Source organism: Panulirus ornatus, chromosome 63 (assembly GCF_036320965.1).
Source record: "Panulirus ornatus isolate Po-2019 chromosome 63, ASM3632096v1, whole genome shotgun sequence".
NCBI lineage: Eukaryota > Metazoa > Arthropoda > Malacostraca > Decapoda > Palinuridae > Panulirus > Panulirus ornatus.
Genome location: NC_092286.1, coordinates 28,813,806 through 28,831,882, shown reverse-complemented (window position 1 = coordinate 28,831,882; position 18,077 = coordinate 28,813,806). Strand labels below are relative to the sequence as shown.

General features: G+C 38.7%; 1 protein-coding gene across 7 annotated transcripts in view; it reads left to right on the top strand.

The window, feature by feature from the left end:
* Positions 1-17,694, top strand: part of Nmt (N-myristoyl transferase) — a 105,740-nt gene extending 88,046 nt beyond the window's left edge. For all 7 annotated transcript variants that reach the window (XR_011712044.1, XM_071656830.1, XM_071656826.1 and 4 more), the window contains 2 exons: positions 2,257-2,394; positions 12,086-17,694. Coding sequence is in view for 6 of the 7 variants with exons in the window: in XM_071656830.1 (XP_071512931.1) it covers positions 2,257-2,394; positions 12,086-12,106 (159 nt within the window). In the remaining variant the exon portion in view is untranslated. The remainder of the gene's footprint in view (positions 1-2,256; positions 2,395-12,085) is intronic.
* Positions 17,695-18,077: the final 383 nt, after the last annotated feature.

The window sequence follows — 18,077 nt, the reverse complement described above, 5'->3', positions numbered from 1 at the left end:
ACAAAATTGTAGTCAGGATTCATGGAATACTGATTTTTTTTTTACCTCTGGGATAGTCGAGCAACTTTCAGGCATTATATGGAGTCAGACTGGCCTCAAAGAAGACCATATGAGCCAGGAATTTCAAGTTTTCAGGATAAGCCTCTGGTTGATCCACAAAATGTTCTTCCCCTGCTCCACTTAAAGCCTGGTATGTTGAAGCAATTTGTGAAACACTAGCCAAGAGAAACTCGAGAGGATTTGAGTATGTAGTGAAAAAGTTTCCGAAGATCATTGAGGCCAAGTTGAAAGAAGGCATCGTCATCAGTCTGCAGATAGAGGAACTCTTGAAAGACCACAATTTCAGCACACATCATGATGACTTTGAGCTGGAGGCCTGGAACTCCTTCAGTTGGCTATGTGAAATTCTCATGGGAAACATAAGACCTCCAGATTTTGAAGGCGGCATGAAAAGTCTTCTGACATCCTATGCTGCTGTAGGATGTAGGATGTCGCTCAAGGTGCATTCCTCCATTCACATCTGGATGTTTTTGCGGAGAACCTTGGAGCAGTGTGACGAACAAGGAAAGCGCTTCCATCAGGACATCAGTGTGATAGAGCATTGATACCAGGGTTTCTTGAGTGAAGGAATGCTTGCAGATTACTGCTGGATGTTATACAGGGATGAACCTGAGTCAGAGCACCATAGGAGGTCCAAAGCTCAGCACTTTTAGCTTAAGTAGAGTGCCATAGAAAGTTAGAAGCTCAAAATTTTTAGCTTATCCTTCTGGATCGTGTCTTTTTTGTATACTTTCTACTTAGGAATACTGAATTTCTCCAATAAATAGTTTGAACAGGTACAGGTCTTATTTTACCTTCGCCTATGCACCATGTAGCTGCAGTTAAACTAACAGAATATGTATACATAGAAAGAAAAGGAGACATATTGTACTGAAATGAACAAAAAATTCGTAATCTGCATCAGAAATATGTCTAGAAAAGTTACACTGCATCCTTGATGAGAGAAAAAAAGTTCTGTTTTGTTGACCAGCATTATTTAGGGCTTTGGAAAATCTACACTTTCACTTTGTTTCTATTCAGATACCATTAATTTACTTTTACTTGCATTTACCCATCCATCTATCTATATATCTGACCCTTGTTCCCACCTGGAACTCCAGTGCCACTTCTTATCCCTGGCGCTTCACCCTTAACAGGCCACTGGCAGAGGGCAACTCTAGTGCAGTGTTTGTTGAGACTCCTACTTAATGTTCTTACTGACTACTTCTGTCTAATGCTCCTGCCTAAAGTTCCTACCTACTACTGCATTTACCCTCAGTCTCAGTTTCCTGTGCTTACACACATCATAAAACACAACCTTCTGCAACTCCTCTTCACTCTCAGCAAACAACATAATATCATCCACAAACAGGCTCCTCATAAGCTGCCATACCTCACCTCCACACTCCATCTCTACACCCCTTTTCCCTAGTTTTACTTTCATTTCTCTTAAAAAGCCATGGTAACATCACAGACCCTTGTGTCACACCCACATTTATACCGAAACTTTGCTCGGATCTCCATCCACTCTCACACATGCATTAGTCCTCAAGAGAAGGCTTTCACACCATCCAGCAGTTATCCACCAACTCCTTATATCCTTAACACTTTGCATAAAGCATTTCACTTGACTGTGTCATATGCTATTATCAGATCCGTAAAAGTTGCATACAGCTTCATACCTTATGCTACCTAGTTTTTCTTTGTCATTCTCCCTGCATAAATCTGATCCACACATCCCCAGCCTTTCATAAAATCCCCAGCTTCATTTAAATCAAATTTGCTTGTACTGGCCTTTTTTTTTTAGGAGTGCAACTGGTGTGAACAATTTATCATTGTCCTACTGTAGCTTTGTAGGAATCTTTGATTACCCATTAGTATCACATATTTTTTGTATTGGCTTATGACTGATATTCATTTGTATGACTTTAATATTTATTTTTCTAGACATTACTAGTATTATTGATAGTATTTAACAATGAACTTCATCAACAATTTACTCCATATTGATGGATATGGATAAGATGGAAAGAACCTGTTAGGTGTTCTATGTTTCGAGTCGAAACATAATCTTTCATAGTTAAGATTGTGTAGGATGTGCGGTTTTTATGTTTTTCAAGAACAGAAACTTGAGATGAATTTTCAAGAAGATACAGATGTTTGTAAGAGATTCGAAGGTAGCTTATCAGCTTTATTATGATTTTCTTTCTCTTTCAGAGTGACTATGATGTATTCAATGCATTGGACTTAATGGAGAATTCAGAATTCCTTGAAGAGCTGAAGTTTGGCCAAGGTGATGGTAACCTTCAGTATTACCTGTACAACTGGCGATGTCCCAAGATGGCACCTCAGAAGGTGGGTGAAGATGATTAGACTCGCACTTACCCTGAAGTGTTGATCAGTCACTAGCCATAAAGTAGAAAGAGGGTGGAAGGTGGAAATCTTAGATAACATGGTAATTTGATGTTGTAGTTGTACACTTGGAGACAGTTTAAAAAGAATACTACTCATACATGTCTTTCATATCATAGATGGTGAATAAGAAAGGGAGTGGCGTAGGGTTGGAAACCTTTCCTTCCTGCATCATCACTTTCTAAAAGTAGGAACAGAGAAGGAGACAAAACATCATTTTTCCATTATGGCTTAGGTGGCTGTTCCTGGTGTCACTTAACTTAAGCAGGAAGTGCAATTGGTTCTTTTTTCCCTACCCTATATTTTAAGTTATTTTCAGGTGTGATCAAAAGTGTTTTATTGTAGATAATTGAAAGATTTTTGTCTTCAAAAAAAAAGAAAAATCATATATAAGCATGTTTAAGCCATTAAAATCCTCCTGAGTATGTATGTTATTAAGCCATGAAAATTCTCCTGAGTATGTGTGAAAGTTTGGATTGCTTCATCAACATGGGATTCTAAAAACTGGCTGATGAGAGTAGCTAGATACATGAGCTGTCACCTTTTGTATTGTCTCATTTGTTTCTTTCCTATTCCTGTAATTCAAAGTGTTGACTATTTTGATACTCTTTTTTTTTGATAATGAACTATTCTTTTTTAAAAAAACATATGATTCATTGTATTATTTTGTGTAATCTTAAGCAATATATTTTTAGTAGAATCATCTTGGGGTTTTAGGTTGGTATCTTTTTTTCCCCCTACATTTCCACCAGGTTACCAAGATATGTCCATACTCTTTCTTTCTTTATTTGTAATTCATCTTCTCTCTTGTCTCTTTCTGCACTGGTGGCAGATTCGATTAAAAAACTGAGTTTGGGAGAATATTTGAAAGGAGAAAGTCTTAATAAAAGCAATGTTATGAGGTTCAGCATTAAAACTCACACTCTAGCTCTCGTATCTCTTTCCACTATTAAGCTAATAACTTTGGATCTTTTTTCATGTTACCTTCAATTATCTCCTTTTACACACACAACCAGATTCAGACATCAGTCTCTGCAGTTTCTGATTATTTCTACACACACACATAACTTTCTCACATCTTATTTTGGTGTGCATTTTGGTTTGGTCCTTTTTGTACTGTGCAGCTTTTCCATCTGTGCTTTTTATGTGCATGGGGTGGTTAGGGAGGTAAATGTTGGAGAGAGGGGCAAGTATGCAATCTGTTGGGGATAAAGGGCCTGGGAAGTGAGTCAGTTGTTGTTCACTGGTGATACTGCACTGGTGGCTGATTCAAGTGAAAAACTGTAAAAGTTGGTGACTGAGTTTGGAAAAGTGTGTGAAAGGAGAAAGTTGAGAGTAAATGTGAATAAGAGCAAGGTTATTAGGTTCAGTAGGGTTGAGGGACAAGTTATTTGGGATTTGAGTTTGAATGGAGAAAGATTGGAGGAAGTGAAGTGGTTTAGATATCTGGGAGAGGAACTTAGCAGTGAATGGAACCATGGAACTGGAATTGAGTCATTGAGTGGGAGAGAGGGATAAAGAACATGTGAAGAGAAAACATTATCTTGGAGAGCAAAAATAAGTATGTTTGAAGGAATAGTACTTCCAACAACATCATATGGTTGAACAACATCATATGGTTGTTTAGTGTGGGCTATAGATAGGGTTATACATAGGAGGGTGGATGTGTTCGAAGTGAAATGTTTGAGGATAATATGTGGTTTTAGGTGGTTTGATTGAGCAAGTAGTGAAAAGGTGAGAGAGATGAATGGTAATAGAGTGTGGTTGAGAGAGCAGAAGAGGATGTATTAAAATGATTTGGATTTATGGAGAGAATGAGTGAGGAAAGGTTGACAAAAGAGGAAATATTTGTCAGAGGTGGAGGGAATAAGGAGAAGCGGGAGACCAATTTGTAGGTGATTTTGACCGATTAGGGCCTGAAGGTGAAGGAAGGCGAGAGGTGTTCAAGGAATAGAGTGAATTGGAATGATGTGGTATACTGGGGTCGATGTGCTGTCAGTAGACTGAACCAGGACATGCAAAACGTCTGGGGTAAACCATGGAATGGTCTATGGGGCCTGGATGTGAATAGGGATCTGTGGTTTCAGTGCTTTACAAATGACAGCTAGAGACTGAAAGTGAAGGAATGTGGCCTTTTTTATCTGTTTTCCTGGTGCTACCTTGCTGACGTAGGGTATGGCAGTGCTGTTTCCTATGGGGCGGGGTGGCACCAGGAACAGATGAAGGTAAGCAAGTATGAATACTTAAATGTGTATCTATGAATATTTCTGTGTATGTGTATGTATGTATATGTATTATGTTGGCATCTGTGTTGTAAATGGAAATGGTGAAGAGCTTGTAGATTTATGTGCTGAAAAAGGACTGGTGATTGGGAATACCTGGTTTAAAAAGTGGGATATACATAAGTATATGTATGTAAGTAGGAGAGATGGCCAGAGAGCGTTATTGGATTAAGTGTTAATTGACAGGTGCGAGAAAGAGAGACTTTTGGATGTTAATGTGCTGAGAGGTGCAACTGGAGGGATGTCTGATCATTATCTTGTGGAGGCTAAGGTGAAGATTTGTATGGGTTTTCAGAAAAGAAGAGTGAATGTTGGGGTGAAGAGGGTGGTGAGAGTTAGTGAGCTTGGGAAGGAGACTTGTGTGAGGAAGTACCAGGAGAGACTGAGTACAGAATGGAAAAAGGTGAGAACAATGGAAGTAAGGGGAGTGGGGGAGGAATGGGATGTATTTAGGGAATCAATGATGGATTGCGCAAAAGATGCTTGTGGCATGAGAAGCGTGGGAGGTGGGTTGATTAGAAAGGGTAGTGAGTGGTAGGATGAAGAAGTAAGATTATTAGTGAAAGAGAAGAGAGAGGCATTTGGACGATTTTTGCAGGGAAAAAATGCAATTGAGTGGGAGATGTATAAAAGAAAGAGACAGGAAGTCAAGAGAAAGGTGCAAGAGGTGAAAAAGATGGCAAATGAGAGTTGGGGTGAGAGAGCATCATTAAATTTTAGGGGGAAAAAATGCAATTGAGTGGGAGAAGTATAAAAGAAAGAGACAGGAGGTCAAGAGAAAGGTGCAAGAGGTGAAAAAAAGGGCAAATGAGAGTTGGGGTGAGAGACTATCAGTAAATTTTAGGGAGAATAAAAAGATGTTGTGGAAGGAGGTAAATAGGGTGCGTAAGACAAGGGAGCAAATGGGAACTTCAGTGAAGGGCGTAAATGGGGAGGTGATAACAAGTAGTGGTGATGTGAGAAGGAGATGGAATGAGTATTTTGAAGGTTTGTTGAATGTGTCTGATGACAGAGTGGCAGATATAGGGTGTTTGGGTCGAGGTGGTGTGCAAAGTGAGAGGGTTAGGGAAAATGATTTGGTAAACAGAGAAGAGGTAGTAAAAGCTTTGCGGAAGATGAAAGCCGGCAAGGCAGCAGGTTTGGATGGTATTGCTGTGGAATTTATTAAAAAAGGGGGTGACTGTATTGTTGACTGGTTGGTAAGGTTATTTAATGTATGTATGACTCATGGTGAGGTGCCTGAGGATTGGCGGAATGCGTGCATAGTGCCATTGTATAAAGGCAAAGGGGATAAGAGTGAGTGCTGAAATTACAGAGGTATAAGTTTGTTGAGTATTCCTGGTAAATTATATGGGAGGGTATTGATTGAGAGGGTGAAGGCATGTACAGAGCATCAGATTGGGGAAGAGCAGTGTGGTTTCAGAAGTGGTAGAGGATGTATGGATCAGGTGTTTGCTTTGAAGAATGTATGTGAGAAATACTTAGAAAAGCAAATGGATTTGTATGTAGCATTTATGGATCTGGAGAAGGCATATGATAGAGATGCTCTGTGGAAGGTATTAAGAATATATGGTGTGGGAGGCAAGTTATTGGAAGCAGTGAAAAGTTTTTATCGAGGATGTAAGGCATGTGTACGTGTAGGAAGAGAGGAAAGTGATTGGTTCTCAGTGAATGTAGGTTTGCGGCAGGGGTGTGTGATGTCTCCATGGTTGTTTAATTTGTTTATGGATGGGGTTATTAGGGAGGTGAATGCAAGAGTTTTGGAAAGGGGGGCAAGTATGAAGTCTGTTGTGGGTGAGAGAGCTTGGGAAGTGAGTCAGTTGTTGTTCACTGATGATACAGCGCTGGTGGCTGATTCATGTGAGAAACTGCAGAAGCTGGTGACTGAGTTTGGTAAAGTGTGTGAAAGAAGAAAGTTAAGAGTAAATGTGAATAAGAGCAAGGTTATTAGGTACAGTAGGGTTGAGGGTCAAGTCAATTGGGAGGTAAGTTTGAATGGAGAAAAACTGGAGGAAGTAAAGTGTTTTAGATATCTGGGAGTGGATCTGTCAGCGGATGGAACCATGGAAGCGGAAGTGAATCATAGGGTGGGGGAGGTGGCGAAAATCCTGGGAGCCTTGAAGAATGTGTGGAAGTCGAGAACATTATCTCGGAAAGCAAAAATGGGTATGTTTGAAGGAATAGTGGTTCCAACAATGTTGTATGATTCGAGGCATGGGCTATGGATAGAGTTGTGCGTAGGAGGGTGGATGTGCTGGAAATGAGATGTTTGAGGACAATGTGTGGTGTGAGGTGGTTTGATCGAGTAAGTAATGTAGGGGTAAAAGAGATGTGTGGAAATAAAAAGAGCGTGGTTGAGAGAGCAGAAGAGGGTGTTTTGAAATGGCTTGGGCACATGGAGAGAATGAGTGAGGAAAGATTGACCAAGAGGATATATGTGTCGGAGGTGGAGGGAACGAGGAGAAGTGGGAGACCAAATTGGAGGTGGAAAGATGGAGTGAAAAAGATTTTGAGTGATTGGGGCCTGAACATGCAGGAGGGTGAAAGGCAGGCAAGGAATAGAGTGAATTGGATCGATATGGTATACCGGGGTTGACGTGCTGTCAGTGGATTGAATCAGGGCATGTGAAGCGTCTGGGGTAAACCATGGAGAGTTGTGTGGGGCCTGGATGTGGAAAGGGAGCTGTGGTTTCGGGCATTATTGCATGACAGCTAGAGACTGAGTGTGAACGAATGGGGCCTTTGTTGTCTTTTCCTAGCGCCACCTCGCACACATGAGGGGGGAGGGGATGTTATTCCATGTGTGGCGAGGTGGCGATGGGAATGAATAAAGGCAGACAGTGTGAATTGTGTGCATGGGTATATATATGTATGTGTCTGTGTGTGTATATATATATGTGTACATTGAGATGTATAGGTATGTATATTTGCGTGTGTGGACGTGTATGTATATACATGTGTATGGGGGTGGGTTGTGCCATTTCTTTCGTCTGTTTCCTTGCACTACCTTGCAAACGCGGGAGACAGCGACAAAGCAAAATAAATAAAAATGAATATATATTTTTTTATTATTATTATTATTATTTTGCTTTGTCGCTGTCTCCCGCGTTTGCGAGGTAGCGCAAGGAAACAGACGAAAGAAATGGCCCAACCCACACCCATACACGTGAATATACATACACATCCACACACGCAAATATACATACCCATACATCTCAATGTACACATATATATACACACACAGACACATACATATATACCCATGCACACGATTCACACTGTCTGCCTTTATTCATTCCCATCGCCACCTCGCCACACATGGAATAACATCCCGCTCCCCCCTCATGTGTGCGAGGTAGCGCTAGGAAAAGACAACAAAGGCCCCATTCGTTCACACTTAAGTCTCTAGCACACACACACATATACGTACGTATACATTTTAATGTGTACATACATATACGTACACGTGTACACATCCAAGATACATACGTACACGTGTACACATCCACACTTGCTGCCCCCATCCATTCCTCTCGCCACCCTGCCGCACATGAATGGCACTTCTCCTCTCCCACTTCTCCTCGTTCCCTCCACCTCTGACTTATACATCCTCTTTGTCAGTCTTTCCTCTCTCATTCTCTCCATGTGCCCAAACCATTTCAAATCACCCTCTTCTGCTCTCTCAACCACACTCTTTTTATTACCACACACCTCTCTTACCCTATCATTACTTAATCAAACCATCTCACACCCCATATTGTCCTCAGACATCTCATTTCCAGCACATCCACCCTCCTGCGCACAACTCTATCCATAGCCCACGCCTCACAACCATACAACATTGTTGGAACCACTATTCCTTCAAACATACCCATATTTGCTCTCCAAGATAACGTTCTTGCCTTCCACACATTCTTCAACACTCCCATACCCCCTACCCCATGACTCACTTCCACTTCCATGGTTCCATCCACTGCTAAATCCACTTCCAGATATCTGAAACTCTTCACTTTCTCCAGTTTTTCTCTATTCAAACTTACCTCCCAATTAACTTGTCCCTCAACCCTACTGAACCTAATAACCTTGCTCTTATTCACATTTACTCTCAACTTTCTTCTTTCACACATTTTACCAAACTCAGTCACCAACTTCTGCAGTTTCTCACCCATATCAGCCACCAGTGCTGTATCATCAGCGAACAACAACTGACTCACTTCCCTAGCCCTGTCATTCACAAACTCTTGCATTCACCTCCCTAACAAACCAGCCATAAACAAATTAAACAACCATGGAGACATCATGCACCCCTGCCGCAAACCAACATTCACTGGGAACCAATCATTTTCCTCTCTTCCTACATATACACATGCCTTACATACTGAGTAAAAACTTTTCACTGCTTCTAGCAGCTTACCTTCCACACCATATACTCTTAATACCTTCCGCAAAGCATCTCTATCACCTCTGTCATATGCCTTCTCCAGATCCATAAATGCTGCATTCAAATCCATTTGTTTTTACAAGTATTTCTCACATACATTCTTCAAAGCAAACACCTGATCCACACATCCTTTACCACTTATGAAACCACACTGCTTTTCCCCAGTCTGATACTCTGTACATGCCTTTACCCTCTCAATCTATACCCTTTCATGTAATTTCCCAGGAATACTCAACAAACTTATACCTGTGTAATTTGAACACTCACCTATATCCCCTTTGCCTTTATACATTGGCACTATGCATGCATTCTGCCAATCCTCAGGTACTGCACCATGAACCACACATACATTGAATATCCTTACCAACCAGTCAACAACACAGTCATGCCCCCCTTTTTTGATAAATTCCACTGCAATACTGTCCAAACCCACCACCTTGCTGGCTTTCATCTTCCATAAAGCTTTCACTACCTTTTCTCTATTTACTAAACCATTCTCCATGACTCTCTCAATTTGCACACCACCTCGACCAAAACACCATATATCTGCCACTCTTATTGTCAAACACAATCAACAAACCTTCAAAATACTCACAGCATCTCCTTCTCACTTCACCACTACTTGTTATTACATCCCCATTAACCCCCTTCACCAATGTTCCCATTTGTTCTCTTGTCTTACGCACTTTATTTACCTCCCCCAAAACGTCTTTTTATTCTCCCTAAAATTTGATGATACTCTCTTGCCCCAACTCTTATTTGCCCTCTTTTTCATCTCTTGCACCTTTCTCTTGACCTCTTGCCTCTTTCTTTTATACATCTCCCAGTCATTTGCACTACTTCCCTGCAAAAATCATCCAAATGTGGCTCTCTTCTATTTCACCAACAATCTTACTTCATCCCAACATTTACTACCCCTCTCTAATCTGCCCACCTCCCACCTTTCTCATGCCACCAGCATCTTTTATGCAAGCCATCACTGCTTCCCTAAATACATCCCATTCCTCCCCCACTCCCCTTACATCATTTGCTTTCCCCTTTTAACATTCTGCACTCAATCTCTCCTGGTACTTCCTCACACAAGTCTCCTTTCCAAGCTCGCTCACTCTCACCACTCTCTTAACCCCATCATTCTCTTCTTTTCTGAAAACCTATGCAAATCTTCACCTTCACCTCCACAAAATAATGATCAGACATCCCTCCAGTTGCCCCTCTCAGCACATTAACATCCAAAAGTCTCTCTTTCACGTGCCTATCAATTAACATGTAATCCAGTAATGCTCTCTGGCCATCTCTCCTACTTACATACATATACTTATGTATATCTCTCTTTTTTAAACCAGGTATTCTCATTCACTCGTCCTTTTTCAGCACACAAATCTACAAACTCTTTACCATTTCCATTTACAACACTGAACGCCCCATGTACACCAATTATACCCTCAACTGCCACATTACTCACCTTTGCATTCAAATCTCCCATCTGTATAACCCAGTCTTGTGCTTCAAAGCTGCTAGCACACTCACTCAGCTGCTCCCAAAACACTTGCCTTTTTTTTATCTTTCTTCTCATGACCAGGTGCATAGGCACCAGTGTATGGGTTTCACATCCATACATTAGTATTAAGACAAGTACTTCATACTGGTTTATAGCACAATCTTAGCACACGTTTTTCCATTCACCAGTGTTTACAGTACAACTACAGTTTTTTTTTTTTATCCTTAACATAGATCTGCTATCAACTTCAGCTTTCCTACTTTGAAAGTAATCATTACAAGAAAATATTCAAACAAATAGACATCTTTCATACAATCTCCCATCCTTTCAGAAAAGTATCATCTTATTTTTATTTTCATATGTTTTCATCATCCTTTCCTCGAATACTGAATCAAAGTAGCCCACAGTTCTCTCTAGCTCTCCTTGTGTTTTAACAAACAACACAGTGCCATATATAAACAACTATAATGACTTCCATTCTGTTTCTCTATGATTAGATATTTCATCACAATCGTGCAACCTTGCTCTCATTTTGCATATTACTCCTCGAGAATTATGATTTTATGCTTACACTGTTGATTCATCAGTTGAAATCAGTATCTCTGTTCATACATTTTGATATGCATTGTCTTTTCAATTATAGAGATGAGTTTATTTATCTGTCTAGTGCAGCGCATGATTCCAGATTGTTATATGTTGTAAAGAGTCAACTGGTTATCCTTTAATCAGTTGCTACCTCTCTGAAATATTTGAAATTTTTGTGTTACTTAGGGAAGATGTTTTCCTGTAGCTAAACTAAGATTTATTTTCAAGCATTTTCAAAGCCAGGTAGAAATACAGCTCTTTGTTTTGTGTTTACGAAATAATTAAGAACACTGTTTTCAGAGAACAGCCCTCAGGTGCTCCTGTTAAAGTTATGTTTGTTTCTTGTTAGCTCAGTAAGTGAATGCCTTTAGTTTTCCCCACCCTCAATATTCATTGAAAGTTTGTTAAACTCTCCTTTATCCCAGTTTGTTTTTGTAATTTCCCCAAAAGGCCTTATTTTCCTTAATATTACCTCATTTGATCAATTAATTGTGATTATAGGATGTATCTGCATATTCATTTAACATTTTTGTGAAATGATTCATGATGAAGGTCATGATGATGATGATAGTGACATATTATCGCTGGGTAACGCATTTCAGAAGTCAGGGTCCTTTGTACTGCCTATCACTTGAAGGAACTTTGTACCACTTAAAGACTTAATAAACCCTCTTATTTTTTTGCCTGATAGGTCTGTCTGATGTGTTTGTGGTGTCTAAAGAGAGTGATATATGATAATCCTTGTTGCATGCAAAAGTTTCTCAAACTTCAAACACGAAAAATTCTAAATATTGTAAAGCAAGTAGTAATAACTTTTTTTTTTTGCAGGTTGGCTTGGTGTTACAATAATGGAAGAGGCTTACGTTTAAAGCACTTTGTAATTCAGTCTGGTGAAGTACTGATGATCTCTGTAAAATCTGATCGACTGCTGCTTAAAAGAGTACTTTGTTTGTGCACAGAAGTTGTCTCCAAGTTTTTTATCTCCACGCAATGTTAACCGATTACTGCATATAATACCTGAATAGAATGTACAATAAATAAAATGTTTGAAAAGCTGCTGTGTGTTGGATATAGATAAAGATGTTTGTAATCAACTTGCATATACAAGCTGCAGTGGATATGTTTGAAAGGAGTCATGGAGTTGAAAGGAGCTGGAGTTCTACATGACAAAAATTAAGATAGACTAGAATTGAGTGAAAAAGCATACTGAAACAGATTTACTAAGGTCTGGTGCAACGTTTTATTGTTAATGGAGTGCAATGTTAATAGAGTGATTACATTCATTGAACAAATGAAACCAACAATTTCACTCTTCTTTGGATATAAGCAGAATTGTCTCTTTTGGAAATACTACAGCATCATATTTTCTTCAGCTGACTTTTTTCTCCTCTTGCCATGAGATGTGCTTATTGATTGGCCAAAAATGAAATACATAAACTGGTCAATCCTTACAGCATAATGGAAAGTGACCATTTACAGGAAATACTGACTGAATGTGAATGCTGAAATGCGTAAACCTCAGGTGATGATATACAAATGGCAGTCCCTTTGTGAGAGATGCTTGGTAAGCCTCTTCAGTGTTACTGAAGGCATTCTTTCGCTGTGATATCAGTTGCTTGAACATAGACAGTATATATAGGTTTGTCAGTGTGCCTACACCTTCTGTAAGTAATTATGTATATTTTATCATGAGCTTATGCTTAAACTTGAAAGGAGATTGGATATGTTATTTAAGAGCTGTTTTACATTCTTGATAGTAAGTATGACTAAATTCTTAGTTAATGCTTCTCTACTTACCTAGCAGTAATTCAACCAGCCAATAAGTCATTTAGGAGATAGCATTTTCATATCCTCAAACAGTAAGTGAAATAGAAATTATGTTTATAGAATGTTATATGCCAGAGAGTATGGCACAGTGAAATTCTTGAATATGAATTAGAGATGAAGGCATGAATTTGATGATGGTTCAGATAAATTCAGATGTCGTTTTAGATTTTGCCATTGAAGGATTAATGATTAAATCAGCTCAGGCTGTAAGAATCTTATAGCTTTTGCTTCTGGGATGATTGAGGATGGAAGCTTTGGGTAATGCATAATGAGTTCAAATATAATACATACAACTAACTCAGCTTATGGTATTTATGATAGATTATTTATAATGGCATGTGATCATAAAATAGTTTCTTAAATTTGGGTTTGGGACATTTTCCTATTTCTCTCATGCAGCTGGCTCAATCATGTTTGTGTCTCTGTATTTGAAACCAGGGACCTTGTAGGTGATCAGTACCATTGACAAAGTACATTTCATGAAGAATGGGAAGCTTGCTCAAATATAGAAGCAAAGCCCTCTTTTGCAGATGTGGCCTTATGCTGCCTGACCAGAGGTCAGTTTGTGCATGTCATATTGTCTGGGTTTATTTTTTGAAATAGTTGTGCCATTGCTCAAAAATTATTGGTGTTCGATATTAGAAATGAAGGAAATATTGCAAAAATAGCACACTGATTTTTACAGCTTTAGAATGAAATTATTACGGTAAATACAGAGTTACTTTCTGTGTAAAAATCTTTGTGTTGCAGTACGAAACAGCAAATTTGGTGTAGGACAGACTTTTATTGGTAATGATTCAGATCAGTGAATTACGAAACAGAAATCCGGTGTAGTATCTTTCTTGGTCCATCAAAGTAAACTTATACATTGGCCTGCATGATCAAGCATTGATCAATATTGGTCATTGATTATTACCGGGAAACTTTTTAATGCAAGCAAATCCAACGATCCAAATGAATTTAGCTTTGAACTTAGGCATTTGACAAGTACTTTATAGGTTCCTCACTCAGAGGAAAAAAAGTTAAAATGGTCAACCCAGATGTTTAGCTTTTAGGCCATAACATCATTCTACCTCTGTGGCCATCATGGATTTCCAGCTTTACTTTTTTTTTTCCCCCCTTCTCCCCAGTCATCTTTCAAGAGTATGGTCATTAACATGACTCAGTATTGCAAGGATCTGTATTTGCTAATGGAAAGATTTGCTTGAGTTGCGAAAGTTTTAAAGAGATGATTCATAAACTTGGGACTTTTCTACAAGTCCATTTATTCTCTCCCTGGTAAATATCTTAAAACATTTTTATTCTAATGTTTGGTAAATTAAGTTTTGACTTGTACAGTTATGAATTTGATTCCTATTTATTTTTACATATCAAGAATCCCTCTTTTGAGTGTGATTTGAATAACCTGTACATGCACGGTCTCTCAAATGTAGAAATATGATCATTATATTGCTGGCATTAGGTTGGATTACTATTTTCTTAGCTTTTACACTATTCTTAAGTGTTGTAGTGAAAGTGTGGTAGTTTTCACTCGGCAACATTTAGATGGTATACTTCTTAGACACCTCCACCCCCTTTCTTTCTCCCTTTTTATTTTTTTCCTTTATCATAACTGTTCCTGTAGATGGAAGTGAGATGGTTTCTTCTTGATCACTGTTCAATGAAAGTAGTTCTCAAGAAGTTTCTCTTACCACTGCATTTTGCCATGGGTTGAGAAACCTCATCCAGTTGTGTTTTTCATTCCTTTAGGGTATGATAACCATATACACATACATTGTATTTCTTTGTCTTCCTGTATTTATGCCATATGTGCTCATCTGAGTCATTAAGATGCCCTCCATGTAATTATTATTGTTGCCCCTTCATTACATTTATTTATACCTAGATCCTTCTTCCACCTTAGTAAGTTGATGGCAGGAAGAAAGAAAGATTGGCTTCATTTACCTATATCCACTCTGTAGCTGTCATGTTTAATGTAATGAAACCAGCATCCACTGTTTACAACTCAATCCCAGAGACTATTTCTTGGTTTGCCATGACCACATTTACACTCATCCATTTTTTAAGCTTTCATGTGTTATGTAATGAAACCAATTCTATTATTTACAGCAGAGTGCCACAGGCTGTTCCATGGTTACTTTGACTGCTTCATATGGCATAATTCAGCCCACTGACAGCACCTTGCTTACTTAATACCACGTTGATCCAGTTCATTCTGTCCAATGCATGCCTCTCACCCTCCGTAATGTTTAGGCCCAATTACTACAAAGCCTCCTCCTTTCCATCCTTCTATCACCTTGGTCCTCTTTCTCCCTCTACCTTTGACATATTGATCCTCTTAGCCAGTCTTTTCTGTCTGCATTCTCTCCCTCTGTCTGAACCATTTCAGCACACCCCGGTCACCTCTCTCAACCAGACTGCACTCACTACCACACCTTTCTCTTATGAAATATTACTTGTGCAATTAACGTACTTCATACCACATATTGTCCTCCGGCATTTTAATTTCCAACATGTCCACCCATCTTTCTTGTTTTTTTATTGGGGCCCAAGACATGCATCCATACAACACTTTCAGAACTTCTGCACTGTCATTCATACTTGTCTATGCAAAAAATTAGACTCTGACCTTGCCCTCCACATTCTTCTTAATGCACACAGCTTCTTAGCCTCCTCTCCCAACTTATGACTCACCTCAGCCCCCCATGGTTACATATGCTGTTACATCTATTCTTAGTTATGTAAAACACTTCACATACTCTTGCTCCTTCACATTTAAACCAACACTCAGAACAGCATGTCTTATCCCCCCCAGCTGCATGTCATTACTTTACTTTGTTCTCATGTACTTTCTCCTCACATGTTCACTCCTAGAAGCTGTCATCAACTTTTGGGCATGCTATCAGATACTATATTTTATGATATTATGTGTAGATAATGTTATGCTATCATCATTTGACTCATTTAGATTTCCCATATTTCTGGGCTTTTCTTACTTTTTTCTGTTCTGACCCAGTTACACACAATTTTATACTTTTGAAAGTCTTCATTGTTTACTAAGGTACCAGTTCAAGGACTTTTTGGCTGTAATATTTTTTCAAGAAATTTATTTACTAAACATTAGTGCGGTAATTTTCTCTGTTTCAGGATGTAGTTTTAGACCAGAGTAAAGTTTATATATCTGATATTATGTACTCTAACAGGATTACTTGTATTTGTTTTCAGCTTCGTGGGATATTCCCATCGTCTTAGATCCTTGCGTTCATAAGCTTTTGTACTGAATATGAAGGTTATTGATGCTGATAACATCAAAGGTTGTGTGAGGCATCATGTTCAATCCCTCACAAAAGTAGCCAATGCTCATAGGACATAAGGTCATGCTGCAACATTATTTCAGCATACTCTTTCTTGGTGTCTTGTACTTTTGAATGGTTAAACTTTATTATTGGGTAGCTGTTTTCATGCCCCATTTAAAAAGTAACAGCAAAGGCCATTTTGGTAAGGATATGATTGCTTGCTAATGTAGACTATGTCTCTGAAATGAGAAATCTAGGCCCACTTCCATTTTGATTGTCTTTTTGTTAATGGCCCAGCTTGAAAAGACTTCTGTGAACAAAGTCTTATCTCTTCTATTCTTTGAGTTTAGTATAAAGTTGGAATTTTTGTATTTTTTTGTGTTGATCATCATCATTTTCATTTTCATAAGTGTGGTCAAGACTTTATAGCCATTTATTTATCCTGCCTAAGCAAGTTAGTATCAGGAACAAAGGAACAAGGACCTTATTCACACATTTCTAGTCCCACACTTTTATGCATAATGCAACAAGACCAGAGACCATCTTCCACAACCAGACTTTATAGACAATTCTGATTTAGCATGGTGACTATTTTCTTTCGTACACATTTGTTGATTCCCATGTGAATGTTGTAGCATTAAGAACAGATGAATGACATGTCGAGAAGAATACCCTCTCTCAGTTCTCTCCTCTGTCCCTTCTTTTGGAAAGTCATACTGAAGGGAAAGATTTCCAGCCCCCTGGTCCTGTCCCTCTTATTTGCCACTATCAGCAATAAACCAAATGAATAAAATGGATGCCCCTAATAAGTTTTATTTGCATACAGTAAAAGAGGCAAAAAATGAAAGTTAAGCCCTTGAATGCCTTTTTCATTATATAGCTGTGCCCTTGAATACCCTTTTCAATATGTCACCGGGCTATGGGAAAAGTTCCAGATGAATGGAGTTTTGCCAATATAACACCAGCATTCAAAAAAGGTAGTGTCTGCTTAGGATTAATTGTATAGTTAGCTTAATGTTTGTAGTTCAATAATATGTGGAGACCATTCTTCAAGATAGAATTGTTAACCACATAAAGGACCACCACTTGAAAAATGTTTCTCAGCTTGGTTTTTGACGAAATAGCTCGTGTCTAACAAATCTGCTTTATTTCTTATATGATATGATCAGCATATATGATGAAAGAAAAGCACTTGATATCATCCATCTAGATTTTCAAAAAGCATTGTGAGTTTCTGCATCATAGGTTACTTGCCAAAAATTAAGTCGCATGGCATGGATGGGGTTGTACTTTGGTGGATAGGAAATTGGTTGACTGGCTGTAAAAGAGAGTTGTGATTAATGGTTGAGATTCAGGATGGTTAGATGTAAGGTGGAGTTCTGCAAGGATCAGTCTTGGGACCAGTTCTCTTTCTCATATATATATATTAATCTTTCATTGCAAGATATCATACTTGATACAAAGCTGGAAAATAGATCTACAAATGAACTTGAATGTCAGCAGCTTCATACTAACATAGACAAAATGATGGACTGGACTCGTAGGTGGCAAATGAATTTTATTGTCTAGTGCAAAATTTTACTTATTGGTAGAATAAACGAAAAGGCAGGCTACAACATAAATTCAGTTGAATGCAAAAGGTAAACAAGGAAATATATGGGCTTGATGATCTCTGGTGACTTAAAACCAAGTAAGCA